At 53.3% G+C, this 25495-nt stretch overlaps 1 protein-coding gene across 1 annotated transcript in view; it reads left to right on the top strand.

Moving 5' to 3' along the window:
- The window catches only part of OPRD1 (opioid receptor delta 1), a 32489-nt gene extending 23723 nt beyond the window's left edge, over positions 1-8766 (top strand). Inside the window, exons 2-3 of the mRNA XM_038529640.1 lie at positions 5455-5804; positions 8225-8766. Of these exons, the coding sequence (XP_038385568.1) occupies positions 5455-5804; positions 8225-8766 (892 nt within the window). The remainder of the gene's footprint in view (positions 1-5454; positions 5805-8224) is intronic.
- The last annotated feature ends 16729 nt before the right edge of the window (positions 8767-25495 follow it).

The following is a 25495-nucleotide window of genomic DNA, read 5'->3' as shown; positions in this document are numbered from 1 at the left end:
TAAAAGGGGAAGCTCAAGGAGACAAATAAACAGAAATGTTTGAAGCAAATAGACAATGCGGTGAGTGGAAGAAAATACAAAGCAAAAATTATTAGTATCCTCAGAGAAATAAGAGAAGATATTGTATCCATGAAATAAGATGCTATAAATTCTATATAAAAAAGAAATAATAAAAGAAAAAGAAATGACACTGGGAAAATAAGACATGAGAGCCAAAATAAAATAAAAAAGTCAATAGAAAGGTTGAGAGGTAATGAAATGGAAATTTCCCAGAGGATGTACCAAAAAGACAAAGAGATGGAAAATAGAAAAGATAGAAAATTAAAGGATCAATCAAGATGCCCAATATCTGACTGACAATTTTCTAGGGATTCCAGAGGAAGCAGAGGGGAGTTAACGACCAAATAAATGAAGTGAGGATATTTCACACTGAAGAACATGAATCTTCAGAATGAGAGAGCCCAATACAAATGAAAAAGAACCACACTAAGGTATATCATCACAAAATGTCAGAATACCAGGGATAAAGAGAAGATCCTAAAAGTTTTGGTTGTGGGGGAGGGAGAACAGATTATATATACATCATCAGGTATCAGAATGGTTCCAGCCTCTATTGGAAGCTAGAAGATGAGAGACCCATGCCTTCAAAATTCTGGTGGAAAATTATTTCCAACCAACTATTCCATATACAGTTAAAGAAATTAGAAGGGAGGATAGAATAAAGACATTCTCAGATATGCAAGGATATAAAAATTTTACTTCCTATGTACCCTTTCTTAGGAAGTGACTAGAGGATGTGTTTCACCAAAATGAGGGCATAGACCAAGATAGAAAAGACTTGCAAACCAGAAAGCAGGTTCATCAACATAGGAGGACAGGTATGTAGCTGGTCTAGAAAGCAGCCAGTCCCAAATTAAAGGGAAAAGGAAGGCTCCAGGAGGTGGATCACTAGGAAAACAAAAGGATCTGATAGCCTACGTGACTGTATGGAAAAAGCATTTTACATATCTGCTGGAATGCTCAAGGAGATTTAGCAATATGTACATAGAACTAAGCAAATGAGGAAAAAAAGAGGCAATTATTAACTCCAGAAAAAAAATATGTACAGAAAATACATGTAATTATAGGATGCCATTTGGTTCAGCAATGGACAATATGTATAAAGTCATAAGAATGTAAACCCTGGGGACGCCCGGGTGGCTCAGCGGTTGAGCGTCTGCCTTCGGCTCAGGGCGTGATCCCGGAGTCCCAGGATTGAGTCTCACATTGCGCTCTCTGCATGGAGCCTGCTTCTCCCTCTGCCTGTGTCTCTGCCTCTTTCTCTGTGTCTCTCATGAATAAATAAATAAAATCTTAAAAAAAAAAGAATGTAAACCCTAAACAAAGAATGTAAACCCCAAATATTAATTAAAAGATTTAGAAGTTGTGATAAAACTATATTGAAAGGGTGGAGAAAAGAAGTGGAGCTAGGTAGTGTAAGAGTTAATACTTGTCTAGTGTATTAGGGGTTGTGGAGGACATTGCTAGTGTTCACTAAAATCAGGTGCTCCTTGCTTCTGGGCACATGGAAGACTATACTTCTTGTATAGTCTGCACCCTTGTAGTTGGGTGGGGCCACATGACCAGTCTGGTCACTCAGCTCCAGGTGGAAATGCTATGTTGCCACTAGAATGAAGCTTAGATGACCCTGTAGCTGTCTCTTCTCCCTCAGCAGTGATCAAGGAAGCTGTGGGTTAAGATGGCAGAGCCACAAGATTGAAACAGGCTGGAATTGCCTCATGGAATATAATTGTCCTACAGATACTCTATAGGCTGCAAGGATGAGAAATAAACCTTTATTTTGTGAAGCCACTGAGATTTTGGGATTATTTACTTCTGTGTAGCGTGGCTTAACTGATACAAACTTCAGCATGTACTGTGTAAAACTGATAAATGAGGATATAGCCATTTAAGCATGTTATTTAGAATTATGGAGATAATCGCTAGAAGAATAACTAAAAATATTAAAAGTGGTTGCCTCTGGGGAGCAGGAAAGAGGAGTGAGGAACCTGTTTTCATTGTAGTACTATATGGCTTTTTTACACAGTGTAATTGTATTACATTGGCAGAAATAAAATTTTATAAAAAGCCGTGTGTGTGTGTGTGTGTGTGTGTGTGTATGTGTTTGTGTGTGTGGTGCGTAAAGGATTCCCCCCCAACCATTACAATGGCTGTCCTTAGCAGGGCAGGCATGCTAGATTGGACATCTGAGGAACTACAGATGTGGCTGGACATGGAAGGCACTGTGGGAAAGGAGGCTACCCCGATGGAATGTCAGTCTGAGGAGTTTAATTTTCATCCAGATGACAATGGGGAGCCATGGAAGAATTGTCAGCAGTAAGAGTATCCTGAGCAAATCTACTTTTGTAGTGAGGACCCTTACTTACCTGGATGGTGAACTGTGGGGGAGAGTGGGGGCTCTGTGGTCTCCATGAGGCCTGGACTAGGACCTGCATACAAGTGTCTCTCAAGGGCCTGCTATTTGCTGGGTCCAATTGGTATGCCCAGCCATAGAGCAAGGAATAGGATGGACAAAGTCCTCTACCTTCGGGGAGCATACATGGGTGAAAGAGGCAAATAGAGAGAAAAAAAGTGTAAGTTATGTGCTGGTTCATGCTATAAAGAAAATTGAAGCAAACGTAAGGAGATAGATTGTGGGGAGAGAGGTAGTTTAGATAGGGTGGCCAGGTGTGGCCTCTCTACAGAGGTAACATTTGAATAGAGTCCTGAATTAAGGGAAGGAACAAACCATGCAAAATGTGGGGTTCCAGGCAGAAGGAACAGCAGTCCGGAGGACCTGAGGTGGGAATGGGCTCAATACGTCCAAGGAACAGCAAAGAAACCATGGGGGGAGGGTTTGAGGGCCCATCCGTCAAGGGGAAAGTTTGAGGAACAGTTCATGGAATCTGGAGAGAACCTCAGGGAGCCACTAGTGGGTTGAGAACAGGAGAGCAGCATGATTTGTCTGAGGAGGCCAGTAGGGCCAGGCTTGGCAGCCTCAATAGCTGGGGAGGAGGTGGGCGGGCTGGTTAGGATGGGAGCCTCTCGGGCTCTGCCCAGCAGTCAGTGTGGTGCCTCTCAGCCCGCCTGGACCAGCTACAGCAGCTTCATCACCCACTTCCCAGCATCCCAGCCCCCTCTGGGAATTGAAGGATCCTCACAAATCAAAATAGCAAGAAAAGAACAGCCTCTAATTGTTCTGCGTAAAAGAAGCGAAATTAGACGAGTCAGCTGTGGGGTTGAGACCGCCTCCTACACAGCTGTGATCCCGCACCCTGCTGAAGACAGACTTCCCGAGACTTGAAATTCTGCTGTCTCCGAGCAAAACTTTTGCTTCTCCAGCCCCAGGGCAAATGACAGCTATTTGGGGAAGGAATGGGACTGATGCTGGCCCTGGAGGACAATGAGTGACTCAAATCAAAACAGTCCTTTCATGAAGAGAGAGCCTTAGCTGGTATGAGTTCACTCGGTCATTCAAAACACATTGAGGGCACTCAGAGCGCATTCGTCAGCTCTCACGGCACCACCGTAGCATCCTGGTCGCCAGGGTTGGGTGTGGTAGCGGGGGGTTTCTAGAGGGGTAGAGGCATGCAGTGTGGTTCAACCCTTGGGGCAGAGTGGAGAGAGAGCACTGGTCTGGGAGTCAGGAAGGAGGTCTAAGTTCTTGCCTTGGCTCTGCCGCTGTCACTGTGTAACCTTGGGTGAGTCATGCCACCTCCCTGGGCTTCAGTTTCCCTGTCTTCTCATCTGGGCTTTAGGCCACATCATGTTTCTCAAACTTTAGAGCCCATAAGAATCACTTGGGGGTAGTGCTTGTTAAAGATGAAGATTTCTGGGGCACCTGGCTGGCTCACTTGGTAGAACATATGACTCTTGATATTAGGGTGGTGAGTTCAAGCTCCACGTTGGGCCTAGAGCTTACTTAAAAAAAAAAAAAAAGGTGAAAATTTCCAGGCCTGGTTGCCAAAGATTAAGATTTAATAGATCTGGCGTGGGGTCAATGAATCTGCTCTTCCAGGAATTCTGAAGGGAGTCCCTGGACCACACTTCCATCTAATCACTTTCCCTCTCTCAGGGCTCTTCCTGTTTTGAAATTTGGGGAGTTGCTCATGCCACCCTTCTCTGGATTTCTCAGATCATTGTAGGGGCATGAAAGGAGTCCTTATCCCTGCTTCGGTGTACCTGTGTGTTTCTGCGATGATCTCACTGCACTAGGACAGTGTATCTCAGTGTATGTAGCCTGGTAGGGTGTCCTTGGCCCAGCACAGGTCCTGGTACAGAGGGGGCCAGGGCAGAAATGTTGGCCAAAGAAGGGGCCAGCTGTGACACAGGCTGTTGCACAGTGGTGTAGAGCATGGAGGAATGTTTCAGGTGCAGGGGGGCTTAGTTGGCTCATCCCTGGCTTGGATACCTGGGCTCATCCCTGGATTGGATGTATGGGAGAGTGCAGTTGAGTGGGATAAGGAGGTCTAGATGAGACTACAGGAAGGACTGAGAACCCTGGTCCACCACAGAGGGCACCCCAGGAGGTCTAAGGCCCCAGCCAGTCTGCTAGGCAGAGGCAGGGTCCCTTCCTCAGAGCTGGCCAATCATATTTCCAAAAGGTCAGTGGCAGAAGCTAGAGGGTCAGGTCACTCTGGTCTAGTCTCCAGCCTTCCTAGATGAAGAATAATACCCTCATATACTGAGCATTTGCAATGCTTTGGGCTCAGGACTAAGTGCAGTATCATCCCATTACATTTCACAACGACCCTATGAGGTTGGTAAAAGCATCATCTCCCCTGCTCCACCCCGCATTTTTTTTTTTTTTTTTTTTTACAGCTAACAGACACTGAGGCTTAGAGACTTCAACTTACTAGCCCAGAGTCCCTCAGTTAATAAATAGAAGCAGGGTTAGAACCTAGACCTGTTTTTGTCTGAGCTCAGTTTTATTATTTTTTTAAAAATTTTATTTATTTATTTATTTATTTATTTATTTATTTATTTATTTATTTATTTAGAGAGGCAGAGACATAGGCAGAGGCAGAAACAGGCTCCTTCTAGGGAGCCCGATGTGGGACTTGATCCCCAGAACCTGGGATCATGCCCTGAGCTGAAGGCAGATGCTCAACTGCTGAGCCACCCAGGTGTCCCCGGAGCCCAGTTTTATTTTTAACTGTGTTGCTTAGTACCCCTCAGAAGATGAAGGGTTTTTCCTAAAATGCCTTCTGCCAAAGTCAGCCACAGCCAGAGAAATCCTTTTGCATCCAGTAAAGTGAAAAGATGTGATGCTGAGTTAGGTGGGTCAGGATTCCAGTCCCACCTCTGCCCCCAGACTTTTTGCGTGACCTCAGGCAAATCATTTCCCCTCTCTGAGTCTCATGTGAAACTGAAATCGGTGGAATGGGAACAATAACCTACACACTTCTTTTTAAGGTACACTAAGATGAAGACAGCCACCAACATCTACATCTTCAACCTGGCCTTGGCAGATGCACTGGCCACCAGCACACTACCCTTCCAGAGTGCCAAGTACCTGATGGAGACGTGGCCCTTTGGGGAACTGCTCTGCAAGGCTGTGCTCTCCATTGACTACTACAATATGTTCACCAGCATCTTCACCCTCACCATGATGAGCGTCGACCGCTATATTGCTGTCTGCCACCCTGTCAAGGCTCTGGACTTCCGCACACCGGCCAAGGCCAAGCTGATCAACATCTGCATCTGGGTCCTGGCCTCGGGTGTGGGTGTACCTATCATGGTCATGGCTGTGACCCGCCCCCGGGGTGAGTGAGTGGCTGAGCTGTGGTACAGGCCACTGACCACAGGAGGCAGCATGTGGGCCCTTGTGGGTTTGCAGGACATTTATTAGAGTGGGCGGAGGTGGCTCTATACCGGTAGAGGTGTGGATTACTGATCAATGAAAGTGTGGATGGCTGACCAGTGAGAGTGTAGGGAGTCAACCAATGGAATGTGAATGGTTGACTGTTGTGAGGATGAATGACTGGTCAGTGGTCAGATGGGTTGCTGGTCAAAGGAAACTTATGAATGGGATTGTGGAGGGGGCAGGGTGTGGAGCAGCTGGCCAGGAGTGTGTGGATGACTGACTAAAGGGAGATGGATGGATGGCCAATGGGGTGAGGGTGTCACTGACAAGTGAGCAGTGGAGGCCATAAAATCTGCAATCTCATCCCAAATCCCCTTCCACCTCAGTGGGAAAACCACTGGCCCAGATGACCAAGGCAAGGCCTAGAGAATAGCCTTCAGAAAATTACAGGTGCATTTCCTCAGAATAAGAATGGTAATTAATATAGTAGCTACCTGTATCCAGGTAGCAGCTGTAACAGGCAATCTCCAAAGTTCAATGCTGAACAGTATAGAGGTTTATTTATCACTCATGTCACAGTCTAACGTGAGTCAGGGGAGGGCGAGCTCTATTCCACAGTTCTTCAGGGACCCAGGCTCCAGATGATGGTTTTGGAATCCTCCACTGCTGGCAAGCGGATAAATATGGAGAAGGAGTGATGAGAGAGCATGACCAGCTTTTAAATGTTCTGGCCTGTCTCTTCCTAGGGATAGCTGGTTACATGGCTCCCACCTTGACATAAGGAAATGGGACAAGTAGTTTAGCAGGGGACCAACCACACCGGTCACTAACCTATCTGAGCCACACTGTATCGTGGAGTGTTGAGAAGTTTAAAGGAGGCTAGATGTGTAAAATACTTAGGACAAGGCAGGGACTCTGACCTCTATTTGACCGAAAGAACATCTAGAATCAGAGATGTCAGTGGTTTACTTATGGTCACACGGCAGGCATTTGGTGGAATTTGACCTAGAACCTGAGGCTTCTGCCCTTATATCTGTTACTGGTATTGCCCCCTGGCGTGGAGGTTTGCAGAGGGTTGGTGCTGTGGGTGGAAAGGGAATAGGCTTGGTGGGAGGACTTTTGACTTCCCCTTTCCCCCAACGACGAGGCCCTGGTGCCCTCATACAGCTTCTGTGCAGTTGGTCTTGACTCAGCAGCTGGGCCCCATTCCTCACTGTCAGCCTTCAGTTTATGGGCCATTAACTGCATCCCAGCTGGGTGCCAGACCAGATGGGCCTCCTCACTCCACACTCTATCCCCTACACACACTCCCCCACTCAGTGCTTGTTGCTTCTGTATGTAACTTGCTGTGTGAGCTTGGATGAGTGCTGTTCCTCTCTGAGCCTTGTTCTGCCATCTGCACAGTGGAATCCCTGGCCTCAGTCATCCTGGCGGTTCTGCCTTCCTGCTGTGGGGTGGACCCACTCTGTAGATCCCCAGCACCCTTCCTACCCGTCTCAGGCTCCAAGTCCACTGCCTGGCTCCTCAAAACCCAGAGTTCCAAGAGCTCTTGGGCGGACGGACAGTGGGCCAGTGTTAGGCCTGTATCCCAAACATCCCTAAGGTGCTCCTCCAGCCCACGCCCACACTCCGGGAATAGGGAGCTCATTCCACTATGGGGACACCTCTGGACAAATCTGGCAGTCCGAAAGTTCTTGTTATTAAGCTGAGATCTGTCTCCCTGCCCCTATCCCTGACTTCTGGACTTCTATATGTACCTGCCCCTCTGCCCTGTGAGTGCATGAAGAGCTTGAACCCCCCTGTGCTAAATGTTCCACATGCTTTAGCTCATAGAATGCTCACGTTAGTCTCACTTTATGGAGGCTTAGCCCATTGATTCCTCATATTAGTCCCACCTTATGGAAGCTCTCCTGGAGGCTGAATAATTTGCCCAGAGTCACACCACACATTAGTAGGGGCCGAGTTCTGCTCTTAACTCATCAGTGCTCTTTAGATCAGTCTGAGCAGGGTTGTCCTCATTGGAGCTAGTCTGGAAATGGGTAGAGTGTTTTGAGTTCTCACAGTGACTGGCATTCGGTGGGTCTGGGCTAAATTAGATCATTACTGCCGTCCATTCATGTAGAGGCTTCTAAAGGGACCAGGAGAAAATACAGAAAAGGAGACCTCCCAGATTAGGGCCAATCCCACTGGGGTCTTTAAGGGTGAGCAGGAGTTCACCAGCTTTGGAAGTGTTGGGGGACATTCCAGGCGGAAGAATCCCTGTGAACAGGGGCCGCGGGGAGGTGTGGGCCCCCACCGAGCCAAGAAGGGTGGCGCGCAGGCGGGGCCGCCGGGGCCCACTCGCCCCTCACCTGCTGTCTTTCCCTGTTTCCCCCGCAGACGGGGCAGTGGTGTGCATGCTCCAGTTCCCCAGCCCCAGCTGGTACTGGGACACGGTGACCAAGATCTGCGTGTTCCTCTTCGCCTTCGTCGTGCCCATCCTCATCATCACCGTGTGCTACGGCCTGATGCTGCTGCGCCTGCGCAGCGTGCGCCTGCTGTCGGGCTCCAAGGAGAAGGACCGCAGCCTGCGGCGCATCACGCGCATGGTGCTGGTGGTGGTGGGCGCCTTCGTGGTGTGCTGGGCGCCCATCCACATCTTCGTCATCGTCTGGACGCTGGTGGACATCGACCGCCGCGACCCGCTCGTGGTGGCCGCGCTGCACCTGTGCATCGCGCTCGGCTACGCCAACAGCAGCCTCAACCCCGTGCTCTACGCCTTCCTCGACGAGAACTTCAAGCGCTGCTTCCGCCAGCTCTGCCGCTCGCCCTGCGGCCGCCCCGAGCCCGGCGGCTTCAGCCGCGCCCGCGAGACCACGGCCCGCGAGCGGGTCACCGCCTGCACCCCGTCCGACGGGCCCGGCGGGGGCGCCGCCGCCTAAGCCGCGCCAGCCCCGCCGGCCCCGCCCGCCGCGCCCCTGCGGGCCCACCCGGCCGCCACCCCGGGCCCGGCCCCGGAGGAAGGGGGTCGCGCTGGAGCCGAGGGGCGGGGGGCGGGGGCGGGGCTCCGGGCGGAGGGCGCGGTCCACGGCTTTGGGTTGGAGGCTGGGGGCGGGGAGCGCGACTGGGGGAGTGGGGGCTGTGGCTCTGGGACCGGGCTGCTGAATGGGACCTCCGCGGTGGCCGGCCTCAACCTTGGGACAACCTCGGGTTCTAGCCAGAGGCGGCCTTGTTGGCCTGGGACCTGAAGATCCGGACCCAGGACCCAGGGGGCAGGGGGGGACCCTGAGAACCGGGCTGCGAGCCTGGGTGTCTGTTGTGTGGTGGGGAGGGACCCCTTCTGGGGGCCAGAGGGTAGGACAGGTCAGTGAGTCGGCCTGCAGCTCACATTAGGCCACAAGATAGGGTAGGGCCTGTGGCCTCAGCCTTGGGGTAGAGTCCCAGCCCCGAGTTCTAGCAAGAGATGGGGCTTGCGGAGGTCCAGGGAATAGGCTTGGTGTCGTTATAAATAAACTGAACTGTCGTTATAAATAAACAGAAAATAGGGAGAGAGAAACAATATACCTTTTCTTTTTTTTTTTTTTTTAAAGATTTTATTTATTTATTCATGATAGTCACACAGAGAGAGAGAGACAGAGAGGCAGAGACACAGGCAGAGGGAGAAGCAGGCTCCATGCACCGGGAGCCCGACGTGGGATTCGATCCCGGGTCTCCAGGATCGCGCCCTGGGCCAAAGGCAGGCGCCAAACCGCTGCGCCACCCAGGGATCCCCAATATACCTTTTCTATCCTTGACAGTCATTTTCTTGGATGGAATGGCCTCAAGCATCGACGTAGTGTCCCCAGCACTTTGTGCCAGTGGGGCTTGGGACATACCAGTGATACAGGGCCATCGGCTTCAGGCTAAGGGTAGGTCCCCGGCCCTTCTGTGGGGCTCAGAAGGAGAAGCGAGGTCCTGGAGCTCCAAAATCAGAGCTGCAAGTCGGCCTCTGTGTCCAGGGTGGTGGGAGGGCAGAAGCAGAAGCAAGCCTGGGGAACTTCTGCTATGACATCAGGTCCTCAAGCTGGAAGACAGACACTTTTGGGGTCCCCAGGGGTCTGACTTCTCTGCCCAGCTATTGGAGGACAGAGGACCGTGCTAGTCAGAGCTCCAAGGATGGTAAGTGGCCACCGGGACTGGGTGGGGGCCTCTGAAGCACCGGTGTAGACTTTTCCTCCTGCCCATCTTGTGCCTCTGATAAGAACCCCTGGGAAATCCTCTTCCGTCTCCCAATACCTGGCTGCACCAGTGTGTCCAGTGTTTCCAGGGAACTGGAACTGCCCACACAGGGGCCTGTCTCTGAAGTAAGTGGGAGGAAGATGGCTTTTATGGCTACAGTGTGAGCATCTGTGTGCCCCTCCATTGCCCCCGCCCCCACCCGGCCCCAGCTGCCCCCTTCAGGCTGCTGAGGGCAGGTCCACCCAGAGCGAGGCATAGAAGTTTTTCTCTTCATGTGTTTGGCATTTTATTCAGGCATTCCTAGGTCTTTGCTTTCCTATCAGGGACTGTCCTTGTTCCCTATGCCTCCCCCGTGCTTCACCTCCTCTCCCCGCCCCCTCCCCTCACAGACACTGCTTCAGTCCCGCACCCCTGCCTCCCTATTGAAGCAGTGAGCTGACATCCTTGTAGAAACAAATTAATTTTTTCTTCCCTTTTTGGGACAGATGGAAAGAAACTGACGTCTTTGTCTCAAACCAAAAAAAAAAAAAAAAAAAAAAAGGAAAGAAGATACCTCTTCTCCCTTTTGACAGTCATTTCCTTGGAACAAAAGCCTCTCCCTTGTCTGGGAGACTGTCACTCCAGCAGGGGAAGAACTACCATTCAGGAGGTTGGGGGTTTAGGCACCAGGATGGGCTTTGGGCACATTAGGGGTAGGGATGCCCTTTAGTAGACAAAGCACAGCCCCATCTCAGGGTGCAGACCCCAAGAAGCTCCAGATCTGAGAATTTTCTTCCTCCAGGAAATGGCTTCAGTAGCACTTTGGAAGATGTAAGGCAGTGCTCAGTGCCCATAGAGACTTCTGTGTTTGAATGCTTGAGGGGGTGGGGTATCAGCAAGGCGGGGGTCCCTCCTGGACACTCTTCATTGTGTGGGACCCTTCCTGCTAATGCCTTGGAGAGATGTCAGAGACAGGGGACAATTTAGGGATGGGGGAAGACTTCTGAAGAAGGTGACCTTGGATCCAGGGCTGTTGATTCTCCCTGCAAGGGCTGTGTCCCCTTCAACCCTCTCTTAAGCTTGCCCTGGACCTGCTCACTGCCATTTCCAAAGGCTGTAACAGACCTGGCTGCTTTTTACTACTTTTCATACATAAATCTGTCCTGGAGTCAGCAGAGGCTGGGTCCAGACCATGCGCATTTAAGGTAAAGCCAGCTTGTACTGAAATCCGCTTGGTACCAGGCTGTGTACCCCAGGCATTGGAACTCAGAAATAAGTCAGAGATAGCCCTGCCCTCAGGAAATTCAAGCCCAGCCTGGGACACGAGGCATCAACAGATCATTGCATCTCAGTGCGAGGCATGCAGTGACAGGAAGCCCTGGGGAGGATGGCACGGGAAAGTATCTTTTCTAGCTTTTTACTAAAACCCATTTGTAGCAATTCTAGAAGACATTGGAAATAGAGGGCTTTAAAGGATGTGTAGGAGTTGGCCACCAAGAAGAGGGGACAGCATGTGCAAAAGCATGGAAATGTTAAGGTGCTTGGCGAACCTGAGAAAAGCCATGTGCATCTCAAGTATGGAGCTTAACTGAGCACTTTCGAGTGCCAGGCTCTGTGCCAAGTGCTTTATGCACATTTTCCCATCCAAGCCTCATGACAGCCAAGTGGAAGTACTATTACCCTCATTTTAGACAACAGGTTCAGAGGTCAAGCCACTCACCCCTAGTCACAGAGCCTCAGGTCAGTAGAACTCCAGCATCCGAGTTTCTGGTGAATTCCAGGCATCATCAATATAGAAGAACCTTAGTTGCTGAAACCCCGGAATGCGGATTTTTGAAGACTTAAAACCAAATGGAAAAATCTGAAGGAAAAGGGCAATTTTCCCTGAACTTTTGTTCCTCCTGGAGCTCTCCAAATCTTCACATTTCAGAATGTACTGTGCATGATGCACTTTAAAGCTCCAAATTGACAGTGTAATTCTAGATCATCACAGGGCTCTCAAAACCATGAAGTAGGTCTGATCCCCCCCACCAGGTTTCCACTCCCCTCTCTTCAGGAGGTGGAGGCAAGTTTTTGCCTCTGGTTTCAAAACGTCCTACAATTTCCTATCTTTTCTTGTGGTAATAGAAGTAGTGGTTAAAGCTAGAGTCAGATTTTGGCTTTCCCTCTCTGCCTCAGTTTCCTCATCTGTAGAACGGACTTTCTTCATGGGGACGTTGTGAGGATTTAATAAGCTAATGTGCAAACACAGGGTCCCAAATACAGGTAAGCTCTTAGCACAGGGCAAGTGGCTGTTGTTACTTAGAAGCGGTCCTGCAGCTCAAGGTCAGAGCTGGAGGCCTAGAGGGAAGACTAGATGAGCTTTCAGGGGCAGCAATGCAGAGAGAAGACACCGGGGACCTGGCCTGGGGATCCCACCACCTTCTAGGCTCAGGAACCACAGCGGAGAGTGAGAAGCTGCCGGAGAAGCAGGAGGAGGATGGGGATAATATGCTGCCATAGAAACTGGAGGAGGAAGGCGTTCCCAGGGGGAGGAAGTGATGGATAATGTCAAGTGTCATATAAGAGAGGTTGGGGGTGGGGAGGGCAGGAGAGGAATAAACCAGAGCCTTCAAGTTCAGTTTCCTACATGGCTTGGGAAACCCTAAATCTGAATTCCAGTCTCCGCTGTGAAGCTAACTGGCTGTGTGACCGACGCAAGGGAGGAGTTGCCCTCTCGGAGCATCTGTTGTCTCTTAGACCTAAAACAAGGGAATGGGTCAGTCTCTGATGTTTCATCTCTAAAAAGAGTCCCAATTTTGCTGGGTTCTTGGCCGGTTGCTAGCAGTGTAATCTTAGGCAGGTCACTTCACCTCCTAGAGTCCCGTTGGAAGGCTAGAGATCCGGCAAGTGAGGCGCCTACCTAAGTGCCTGGCACACAGTAGGTCCCTGACACAGAATCATTCTGCGACAATAGTGGGGAGCCAGAGGCAGCTAAGGAGGCTTGCCTAGCTTGGAATTTGAAACGCTCCTCAAGGTGGAGGAAGCCACCAGCGTCTGGGGAGGACTTAGAGGAGCCACAGTCCAGGCTAGGCTCCCCCCACTAGGCCTCTGCCCAAAGACCAGCCCCTCCGTTTTCAGCAGCAGATCCTTAACCCCTGGCCTCTGGCTGCCTTCTCCGCCTGGACCTAAGGCAGATCCAGGCTGGGAACCAGCTCAGAGGCTCCAGAGCCCCTAGGAAGTAACCCCTGCACCTACCCCCCCCCCCCCCACTTCCAGGTCCTGGTCCTGGTCCCATTGCACCCATACAAAACACTACACACAGCTCTCCCTTATTTATTTACTCGTTATTATGCATTCCTTTATTTCATCCCTGGGCACCCTGGGGAGTGGCCCCCAGCTCTGAGCCTACCCAGGCTGGAGCCCGGAGGAGGCCGCAGACGGCACGGCCCACCCTGCGGTTCTGGTGGCAGGTGGCCTGTGTCTTGGGACTTCAGACCCGGGCCAGGGGCTGCGGAGAGAGCCTTTGCCGATCCCGACAGACTAGAGCCCCAGGCCGGGTGTGGCCCAGGTTCCAGCCCCATCACTAGCCTGGCCGGGAGCCCACCTGGCTCGGGGTGCTCTCCTGCACCCCCCGCCCCGGGAGAGGCCATGTAGTAATGCCAGCAGGTGATGCTCGGCCCCGCCTCGGTCCTCAGCTGCTTTCCACAGGTAGTTCACTTCATCTTCACAGCCTGACTGCGAGGCAGGCGCTATTAGGATTCCTGCCCCGACCTCCCAGATGAGGAAGCTGAGGCCCCGAGAGGGACGGGCCTGCCCCTGGCCACCCGGCTCGTCCGTGGCTGTGCCGGTGGGGACCCCGCCTTAGCTCTGTCAGGTCCACTTCTAATGCCTTCCTCCTCCTGCTTCCCCCGAGGAAACCAATTACACGGAGGGTACCGGGGAGACCCCTGTGCCCCCCATAGACCCGGACGGAACCTTCCTGGGGCTCGGGTCTGTGCCTCCTCACCTTGGCTGCAGAAGCGCGGGGCCAGCCTCCCAAGAAGCTGCCGTGACCTTGGCCGGGCCCTCTCCCCATCCCCTCCCTCCCTGCCTTGGAAGACTTGCTTGTTCCAAGAATTTTTCAGCTCCCCGCTATGACTTTGCTGTGTGACCCTGGGTAAGTCACTTCACCCTCGGAGCCCCCCTTTCCCGGTCGCCGGTGACCACACACACAAGGAGTTGTGAAGATTTACAAAAAGGTTTGTCTGTTTTGGTCACACAAGTGTTCCCAGCAAATGGCACTGCAGCCGGCACGCGGTAGTGATCCCACCGAGTGGATGGATGAGTGGAGGGCCTTGTGCAGAGGAAGTGTGCAAAAAGTGGAGCTTTTAACGTGACCTAACGTTTTAGGTTGTACCTGCCCTGACCCACATCTCTTAACACTGTAGGTGGGTCAGGGGCAAAGGACTTTGCCTTGTAACTATCTTGACTTTCAGAAGATGGGACAGTGTGCACTGGAAACACTGGAGGAGTTTTCAAGAGGACGTCTTCTCTCCAAGTACTTTATGCATAGCCGTCCCCTTTTGTCCTCACCAAGCCTGCCCTCCCTGGTATCCAAGAGAGGGAAAGAACGATCCCTGGGTGGCACTGGCCTGGGCCTTCTGGCCAGAACATTTGAGTCAAGGGGACGGAGTCCCTTGGCAGGTGTCGATGCAGGTGACACCCACCTGATGGCGCTCATCTCCCAGAGTTTCCCGTTGGACTAAGTCCAAAGCTAGGAGATGGAATATGGGTTTGACTCTGTCTCTACTTCCTTGCTGTGTGACTTTGGGCAGGTCTCTGCCCCTCTCTGGGCCTCTGCACAATGCAGGGACAGAGGTAAGAGTTGATGGGTTCTGAGGGCTTTGCCATCCTGGGAGAGAACAGAGAACTTTCCCTCATGTTCTTTGATCCCAAAAACAGACATCAACTGGTAAGATCCACTGGGCATTTGCCTTGAGGCAGAGGAAAGGGCACCTGGGGGGGTCTGGTATTTGTATTTGAAGCTGCCCTACTTTGGGGGGTGAGGGGGACAAGCATGTCAAAATGAAGCTTGACTCAAACACCTGGCTTTTTGCCTACCCTACGTCCTAACTTGGTACCAAGGACCAACCTTCCATTTTCCCAATAAAGAAAAGCACTATTCCTGGTGTCCACATTGCTGGCTGTTTCTTTTGCTTACCTTCCACGGTCTCCTCAGGAGGGAGGGCCCTAGTCTGGGGGGTGACACAGAGCTGACTGCTCACGCTGGGCGGATAGTGTAGCCCTACCCTTGGGACCGGCTCAGAGGGAGATGCAACACCGTCCTTAAGAACCCTACCTGGGGCACCTGCCTGGCTCAGTCGGTAGAGCGTGCGACTCTGGATCGCAGGGTGTAGAGGTTACTTACGAATAAAATCCTAAAAAGGAAAAACAAACCCATTTGATGGGAGACATACACAAGGCAGCTGCAGCCACTTCTTAAAGCATGCCCCAAAGCAAAGCTGGCTTCCAGAAGCCCCCTCTCTCCCCAACCCTTCTGAATTGGCTCCCCCTTCTCTGCAGCCTACCTCCAATCTCAGTCCCTCATCCTCCAGAGCCTTGCCCACCCCACGTGCCTCCTGGGCCTCCCACCAACTCCACCTGCTTTTTTCCCCTCCACCCAACCCCACTTCCGTCCCATGCTTCTGCCCTACAGTGGCCCTTCTTTTGGCCATAGAAGCCCCAAAGTTCCTCTGGGTGCACTCAGGGAAGCCCTGGGTGTGGGGTTTGATGCCCCAAGAGACCTCCCCCCCTCTCTGGTGGCTGCTTCTCATGGTTAATAAGTAATTCTCTGGAAGGGAAATTCCTGACACAGGAGCTACCTCCCCCCAGGTTTTTAAGAGGGCATCAGGGCATGGAGCCTCTCTTCCTTTGTGAGGTAACCTCCCTTCTGAGACCCTTAGCCTCGGCTGGGGCTGCCCTGCCCACCCCAGGCAGGCCTGCTGTGTCAAGGTAACTAGCGCCAGCGCAGGTGGGCTGCCCTGACCCAACCTGGATCTCAGCCCCCCTCAGCTGCAGACGGTTTGGGCGGGGTGGGGGGCATGGGCGGGGCTGTAGACCGCCTGGCCTCACCTTACTCACACGGAGGGACTCAGGTGAGGACGACTTCACAGAGGTCTGGCTGTGCCCAGAGCTTAACTCCCATGGGGCTGGGAAGAACGGCTCTGAAGGGCGTGTGTGTGTGTGTGTGTGTGTGTGTGTGTGTGTGTGTGATCGCACAGCACATGTGAGAGCACCTCGGTGTTTCTGTGACTGCGCACAGTGCAGAACTTTTATTCGGCTTTGTGTATGCCCTGAAAAGCATATCCTCATGGCCACTCTGGGCATCACTTTCTCTTTTGTAAAGCGTGGTATTTTTATTTTTTATTTTTATTTTTTTATTTTTTATTTTTTTTTTAAACGTATTTTTATAGCTAACTTACCAGGACTCCCCTAGAGGACCCGATGAGGCAACATCTGTACGTGGTAAGCAGGGCACAGTGTCATTGATGGGGAAATGCAGTCTGCCCCTAAGCCCCTAACTTTCCATAGCTCCCAGTTGCTTGAAAACTCCAGATGACCTCTCCTGCCCTTTCCCAATGGGGGATTCCAGGAGTCGAAGTCCCATCTTGCCTGCGTGTGACCTCCAACTCCCTCAGAGGCAGGCAAGGATGCACTTCAGGAAGAGGACTGCCGAGGCCCAGCCCAAGGGCAGGCAGTGCTCCGAGCGGTGCAGCAGCAGGGCCGACCACAGTCATGAGCCAACTTCGCCGCCCTTCCGGGTCAGCTCCACTCCCTCTGCCTCCAGGAAGCCTTCTCTGATTGCTCTGGACTGACCCTTCGCCCTGTTTAGACCCCCGACAGCTGCTATCTGGGCACCCACAGCATTGTCATATGCGAACCCTGCCCCTCCCTAAGGGGAAAGGAGAAGCCCATGAAAAGGGACACAGGTGTTTTCCCAATAATGTTTATGGTTATTACAGAATCATAAAAACCAGATAAGTTTGGAAAGAACAGGCAAAAACATCAGTCATGGTTCCCCATTCTGTTAACATGTGAGTGTTCTTCTCTACCCCGGGGGGAGGGGGGTACAGGTGATTCCAGAGCTCTCTGAGATGGGGTATGTGCTGTGTGTCACTGTGTGCCTGGCTGCAGGACTCACTGCATGTTCCAGGGGGCCAGGACCAAAAAAGTCAAGAGATGCTTCACTGAGTGTGTGTGTGTGTGTGTCCATACATGTGACACAGTCACATGCATATAGACCCACAGACTGGGAGGCCACATGTACACACCTGACCGCACAAACATCCTCCCCGTGCACACACACCTTCTCTTACACAGACTCCTTCCTGGCACTTGTATACGTATTGCTCACAATCACGTGCACACGTGCGTTCATACCACAGGCACGCACACACTCCTCTCCTACCGGGGCACCCACTTTTATACACCTAGGTTTGTACACTGGAAGACAGCCCACCAGCTGGTCCCGGGAGAAAGGCGGCAGGGCGGGCTCATTTCGCAGACGCTGCTGCCGCCTACCGGCCACACGTGGCATCGGCACCCTTATTAGTTCACCCGTTTTCCGGGACTGCGGGGTGGGGCTCGTCCGCCTCCCGGGCCCCACCGCATCCCTGCAAGCTGGGGGCTGAGCTGGTTCCTGAAAGGGGCCCTGGAGCGAGGGAAGCATTCTGTTGGAAGACACTGGGTGAGTGTGGGCTGGCCGGGAACGATCACTGGCCACCCAAAATCATAATAACGATTTCAAGTAAATAATTCTAAACACGAAAGTATTTTTATTAGGGGAGGCTGTTTATAATTTTTAAATTATTTATTTATTTATTCTTGAGAGACAGAGAGATAGAGAGGCAGAGACACGGGCAGTGGGAGAAGCAGGCTCCTGGGACCCCAGGACCATGCCCTGGGCTGAAGGCAGGCGCCAAACTGCTGAGCCACCCAGGGATTCCCTAAAAGATTTTTGTTTATTTATTAATGAGAGACACACAGAGAGAGGCAGAGACATAGGCAGAGGGAGAAGCAGGGTCCCTTCTGGGACTCCATCCCAGAACCCCAGGATCACGACCTGAGCCAAAGGCACTCAACCACTGAGCCACCCAGGTGCCCCAGGGAAGGCTGTATAATGCAAGGTGGGTATTTTTAACAAATGAGATGGAGGCTCAGGGCAAATAACTTGCCCAAAGTCACACAAGAGCTTCCTCTGTTGCTCTGAAGAGAAAGTGAAGATACAGCAAAGCTGAAAATCTTTATAAGCTGGAGAGACCCAGTGCAGATCTCACCCCCAGGGGGACCAGGAGAAATGCCCAGAGGTGGAGGAGGTTGACCTGGAGGGATGGTTTCTCTACCTCAGAAGGTTCCCCTACCCTGAACCATTGCCTCAAATTCATTCAATTCAACTAATATTTATTTACTGTGTGGCAGGCTCTGGGCTCAGACTGAAGGTGAGCAGTGCACGAGCAGAGGAAAGTCTAGTCTCTGCCCTCATCCCGGTGTGGCAGCTCCAAAAGGGCCCCTTCCTTGCTCTCCCACCCCCAGGGGAGGGGCTGGGACCCCTCTGAACTTCTCTTTGCTGGCTGTGCTAAGTGGATGGGGGACCTGGAGTGACAGAAGGGAGATGGGGTGGGGGGGGGGTAGTTCGCCCAGCCGTCCAGTGTTGAGATTGAGCCAAGAGCCTCCGACCTGCAGTCAGGCAGACCTACGTCTGCATCCAGCCTCAGCTGTGAACTAGAACTAGTCCAATCTCTTAGTCTCAGGTCAGCTAAAGCAAAGGTCTTGACCTTCCAACAGTGGTTCCGACTCATGGTTCCTCAGAAGGGAGCCCAAGCAGAGGGCGCCCCACACATCCCCTCCCGCCCAGCCCCCCTTCTCTGTTTCCCACTTTAGGATTATGAGATGAAGCAAGTTCGATAGCCCCTTGGAGCACTTGACCTCTAAATTATCCTCAGGCCTCAAAGTTGTAAGACTCAGTCCGTGTCTTACCAGATTCTCAGACGATGAGGTAGAGGAGGGCTGGGACCAGGTCTGAGTCCTCTCACCAGGCCCCCAATCCCGCAGGCCCGGCTGTAAGAGGAGGGGCTCAGGATGTGTCCATCCGAGATCACACATGTGGGTGACACCAGGCTCACAGCACTGCAGGGACTCAGCCAACAGCTCTGAACTCAGCCAACAGCTCTTTAGAACTGACTAAAGACCGCTGTGCACACCTAGTGCCCGCACTGCCCGAGGAGGTAAGGGCACCTGGGAAGGCTGCCCGGGGGCTTATGGGGTTGGACCTCCGTGCCTAGAAAGCAAAGAAGGGTTCAGCTGGGTGGAACAGAGGCCCCCTGAGCAGTCCTGGCTGGAGCAACCCAACTGTTAGGATGTGGCCACAGAGAAAGTGGAGTGAGTATGGACTCACTTTCAGATAGAAGTTCTGGAAGATCTGGGTGAAAGTCCTGGGATGGTATGGGATGGTATGGCGTGGGAGGGAGACAACCCAGATCCTTCCCTGGCTTCAGAATCTCCAAATCTCCCGTGGGGGGACCCCATACCTGACTCACTGTGAGTCCTAGGCAGTGATCAAGACTTCACACTAGCATGGGCCCTAGAGGAATCCTGACTTTGTGTTCACAAGGTCATGTATTTCTGTAAAATTTGCAAAAATAAAATATATTAAGTTGCATTGGCTAAGATCTTTCCACTCTGACTTCCTTTCCTTCCCATATGTGTCCTACAGCCCATGGCTGTAGCCATGCCATATGGCTACAGGCATTTTGTATCCTTAACCTTTCGTTCTTTTCTTCCTTTTTTTTTTTTTTTTTTTTTTAAATAGGCTCCATGCCCCATGTGGGGCTTGAACTCACAACCCCGAGATTGAGAGTTGCATGCTCTACGGGCTGAGCCAGCCAGGGGTCCCTTCATTTTTTTTTCTTAAAGAGGCTCCCAGATAAGCTTTAGGCCCCTACAATCCCGGATCCACTGGGTCCTCCCTTTTCCCAGTCGCAAAGACAGGGCAAGGCTGTGAAAGGTCTCCACAGGAGTCCAGATGATCTCCTTGAGTCCTCTTGAAGGCACTGAGAATTGAGGAGCAAGAAGAGACTTGCCTGGGGTCTCACAATCCAGGTCAGACCCACCTGGGCGCCCTCCCTTTCACTGACTCCTGCAGACCCCTTGCACCGAGAGGGGGCTACCCGCTCAGGAAGCCGGGAGAGCTGGGCTCTGTGGCTCCAGGACCACGAGGTGGCAGCAGACACCGTGTTTCCTTCTCCCCGGAGCCGGTTCCTCCACCGTTCTGGGGCCTCACGGAGCCTGAATCTCGGCCGCCGCCGTTGCCAAACAGTTCCTTCAACTCTTTCCTGCCATCTCAGGAAACAGGGAGTCCCCGCCTCCGGCTTACTGGCTGAATGATGGTGAGCAGAACACTTTGCTTCTCGAAACTTCGTTTTACTCATCCATAGAATAGGGATATCTTAGCGAGGCACTGGCAGATATATGATAAGCTCACCATTAGCAACCACTGCTCATTCAACGGGGGCTTCTGGAGATGGTGCCTTCCCTGAGGAGTTCTCCCAATGGGATTGGCCCCTTCCCCACACTGGAGCAAACCCAGAGGAACTCCTAGGCGGCCAGGCCTTCCAGAGCCTTTCAATGTTCATTGGTGGGCAGGCACCCTCTGCACCCATGCCTGGGTCCCTCCCCGGACTAGGGCATCTGACTTGGCTTTTCCTCCATCCTTCTCTTAGAGGGAGCTCTGTAGCCTCGTGCCCACCTCAATGTCATCCTGGGGATCCGCCCCAGGCTTCAGATGGATTGTCCTGGGGTGGGTGTGGGGGTCCTTGAACCAACGCCTGCCAATTCTCCCTCTCCTCCAGACCCTCCTGGAAAGACTGCCACACCCCTGCCAGGACACGGCTGTCTTTACCTCAAAGACCTCTTGGTTATCCCCAAGTCTTCTACCCTCACCCCACCTGGCCCTGTCTAAACCCGACATTCACTCTGTGCCAGATATACCAAAGTGGTTTTTGTTCCCAGCACACAACCTCACCATCCAGGCCTTTATCCAGGCTGTTCCTCCACCTGGAGCACCCTCTTCCATTTCCATAAAGTAAATCCATCCCTTAAAAATCTAGCTGGTAGGCCACCTCCTCCAGGCAGCCTTCCCTAATCCCTCAGTTGGGACCCTTTTTCCTCTCTGGGCTCTGGGTATGTTTCTTTAAGGCCCTTCTCATAGGAGGCCATGAATCACAACGGGACTGTCCATTATGTTTGGAGAGCAACCTTGTTTACCAATGGCTTTCCCTTTTAGTGTCTTGGACTCAGGAAAGGCAGGCAGGGTAGTGCCATTACCTCATTTGACTGACACAGAGACAGGCTAGGAGAGAAATATGACTGGCCAGGTCCCACACTCTCCCTTAAATGGTGGTCAGGACTGTGAGCACAACAGATCCCAGACACACTCCCCCTGCTTCAAGCCTGAGCTTGCCGGTCTCCACCATTCCTTGTGGCTTGGTCTTGTGACTCTCTTCCCCTCTTTGACAGAGCAGGGTGCCAGCCTGTTTTGAATGACGTGCTCAATAAAGTTTTGTTGAAGCAACAGATGCTCCCACATTGGCCCTGGCCCCTCTGCTTAGCCCCCAGCCCGTCCCCTGGCCTCTTTATCACCCAACTCAAGACCCAATCACCCAATCCAAGCTGGTAGCAGTGCTCAGGCTCTGGCAGGATAAGGAGCTGGCTGGAGGCCCAGGAAACTCAGCAGAGGAGGGGGGACACAAACAGGTGCCTTCCCCTGCCCCAGAAGCTTATCAGCGTCCCACAGGCTCCAGGCAGACTAGGTGCTCGGTTTAGGGAGATCTGCCCTCTGCTTGTCACCTTCACGCCCTCCACTGGTCTTGAGCTGCATGACCTTGGGTTGTCACCTCCACTCTCAAGTCTCAGTCTTTAGAACTTAAGGCCATAAACATTCGGTGAGATCCAATGAGAGTGCATGTTAAAATAACAGCAGCCTCTAAACGGGAGTTGTCTCCTCTGGAGGTCTTCCCGACAGGGAGCAGCTCAGGTAAGGAACTACAGTCTGGGAAGGGAGGTAGAGGCTTCATAGGCACAGGTACTGGGGGCAGGGGGGCCTGAAGTCCAGGCAGCGACAGCACCACAACCCCCTCCTCCCTCCGCAGTGGCCAACAGGGTCAGGTTCACCCACCCAAGTGCAGACGTCACCTCAACAAGAAACGCACAGAGGCTGCCGAGGCAGAGAGGACGTGGGGCCCAGCAGAGCTGTCTCGGTCTCCAGGGCCTGGGGGAGGTGGGAGGGGGAGGGGGAGGACCTGTTTATAAGACACAAAGAGAGAGTCACACCGAGTCACACCCTTTATGCAAACTCACCAACAGGGACACGCCGTGACACACATGCCCCCCCCCCCCCCGCCCCTCCACACACACACACAAGTACAGAGAGAAGAGAGCCACACACACGATCAAGATCACAAACACAACCCCGCTTGCACGCCCCACGCACAGACTCGCAAACCCGGAGCCCTCCCCGGCCACCCCAGCACACGTTCACCGGCACACACTTATCAGGCCGGGGCAGGCGCTGGCGCTGCTGAGTCACCCGCGCGGCAGCTCGGCCCGGGAGCCGGAGCCGCGAGCCCGCCCCGGCCGGGGAGGGGCGGGGCCTCGGAAGGGCCTCCCGCGGCTCTGCGGGATTCTCCTCGCCCCGCCCCCCCGCCCCCCGGCCCGGGCGGAGCCTCGGGGCGCCGGCCGGGAGAGGAAACCCCTCTGCAGAGACCGAATCTGGGCGTTCACAGCCTGCTCCCTCCTGGGTTGCCTGAATACATGTGGGAGCAATTAAAAAATAATACTGGATGCATTACTCGGTATTTGCATATGTATTTTCATCCTCTCATTTAATATTTGCAACAGCTCTATATAAAGTTTGGGCGATTATTAATCCCATTTCACCCCCGAGGGAAAGTAACTTGCCCAAAGGCCACACAGCGGTAAAAAACGCAGGGCCCTGACTCAATTGCTTCCAAAGCCCAAGCTCTTAACCACTGGGCATTACTACCTGTGGGCAGGTGAAACTGTAAGCACGTGAAAGGTGTGTCAATATCCTTAGGAGCCTGTATGTGTGTGTTAGCTTTCCCCGTGCGGTCGACAGGGCTAGGGACCCCTGAAAGGGTTCTCAAGTGTCCAGATTTCTGGCTAAAGGAACTAAAGCTTCTCTGGTGCTTTGGAGGCCGCCCACCTACATCAGAAAGTATCCGCTAGGCTAGATGGAGGGGCTCAGTCAGACCCTCTGCTAGACTGTGAGCTTCTTGAAGGCAGGGACCAGGGCCCTGAAGCCTAAAACAAGACCTGGCTTGGACCCCGCAGTGAATTTGGTGGGGGCAATACCTTAACTTATGACCTTGATATAAAATTAACATCAATAATCATAATAAGTGCTAACACTTTTTGGATGCTCGTGAAACTGGCACTGTTCTTAATACTTTATATGGATCATTTCATTTAATTCTCACAACAACCCTTGAGGAAAATACTTTTTAAAAAAATATTTTATTTATTTATTTATTTGAGAGAAAGAGAGAGAGAGAGAGCATGCGCCCACCCTGGGGGTGGAGACAGGTGGAAGGCGACCGAGAGAATCTTAAATGGACTATCTTTGAGCTCAAAGCCCCACACAGAGATCCTCAATCCCAGGACTCTGAGACCACAACCTGAGCGGAAACCTGGGGCCAGATACTCAACCCACTGAGCAATCGAGGGGCCTTGGGGAAAATAACCTTTGCTAACCCCATTTTACCGCGGAGGAAGCTGGCTTGGAGAGGGTTGTCCAAGTCCAGGGCAGCGCTGGGGATGGAGACTCAGGCAGTTTGATTGCAGGGCCCATCTAATAGGAAGACCACTGAACTCCCAGGAAGTCACTTGCCCCCAATGGGCCTGAGTTTTCCCCATCTGCCAAAAATGAGGTAGTGAGGGGAGTGACTTGGACCAGTGGTTATGAAAGCCCATCCAGTGCTGATGGGATGGACCATAAGGAGGCGGAAAGTCTCCGACAAGAGTGGCAAGATGGGGATGAAAGGAACAAGAGACCATATTTACTGGACGCTATTGATTGTGTGCCAAACCTGTGCTTCGCACTTAACACATTATCATTAATTCTCAGAAAAGTACTGTAAGATTTATAGTTTCAGAGAAGTGACTTGCTCAAGGTCACACAGGACTAAATGGGGGGACAGGTGATCCAGGTGAGTCTCACCAGGGTCACTTCCTCAGGTTCCCTACAGCCAACTCCCTTCCTACCACCCTTCCAGCCCTTAGGTTAGAGGGCAGCACCACGTGGCAAATTGCATCATACTTTTGCCGTGTGACGTCAGACACCACACCACCCAATCCAGGAGCTGCTTACCCAATCCTCCCCTGACCCTCGGGTCAACCCGGGGCCGTTCGGAGCTCGGCGTCCGCGTCAGACCGCACCTGCAGCCCCAGCCCTTTCCCGGTTGCGACGCTCGCACTTCTCGGCCCCGTCCTCCTCGCCGCCCCGCCGATTGGCAGTTGCCTGCGCCAATCAGGAGGCCTCCCGGGCCGGGGGCGGGGCCTCACTCCGGAGTTGCCCTGTCAGTGCAGGTGGAGGCCCCCGGCGGGGCAAAGTGGCAGGAACCTCTTAAAGGGCGAGAGCGGCGGAGAGCGAGAACGCGGCCCGGCCCGGCCCGGCCAGGTCCCCGCCCCGTCCGGCCCAGGTGAGCCTGGACCGTCTGGGGACGATCCCGGGTCCCCGGGAGGGACGGGGTGAGGGACAGACGGACCCACTCCCGAGGGCCCGCGCCGTCCCGGTAGGGGCGGGACCTGGGTCTAAGGGTCAGGGGAAGGGGCTCTCGGGGTCCCGGCTTCCAGGGTCCGAACTGGGGTCCGCAGGGGAGACGTCTCGAAGTTCAGGGTGCAGGGAGGGGCGCGGGCGAGAAGAGAGGGGTCCGGGAGCTCGGGGTCCGGGGCTGGCGCTTGCCGCTGGAGGTCCCAGGAGGTCGCGGCCCGTCTGGGGCGGGGGTCCCGGGCCAGGTGCCCGCGGGCGGCTCCCTGCGGAGTGCTGCGGCCCCAGGTGCCCCCCCAGCCCCGCCCTGCCCGGCCCGCCTGCCCCCGCCGGGCCCGCCGCAGCGCTGGCCGGAGTGGGAGGGCGGGCGGCGCGCGGCGGGAGGGGGGCCCCGGGGCCTGGAACCCCGCACCCGGCCCGGCCCGGCCCTTACGTAACTGACTTTGAGTTTCCGGACTGAGGACCCGTGAGCCGGGGTGCCAGCTGCGCCCGCCAGGGTGGCCCTCCTGTCGCCGCCCCGGCCCCGCACGCTCCCTGCCAGGCTCGGTCTCGGTCTCGGCGACTTTCCTGTGGGTCTCAGTCTCCGGCTTGCTCTCACCGCCCGATCCCCGGTGTCCCTCATCTGTCCTCTCGCTCTCTCTGCGGTCCTGTCCTTATCCTTAGTCTTTCTC

Source organism: Canis lupus, chromosome 2 (assembly GCF_011100685.1).
Source record: "Canis lupus familiaris isolate Mischka breed German Shepherd chromosome 2, alternate assembly UU_Cfam_GSD_1.0, whole genome shotgun sequence".
Classification (NCBI taxonomy): Eukaryota; Metazoa; Chordata; class Mammalia; order Carnivora; family Canidae; genus Canis; species Canis lupus.
The sequence above is the reverse complement of the archived record's forward strand: the minus strand, read 5'-3'. Positions and strand labels throughout refer to the sequence as shown.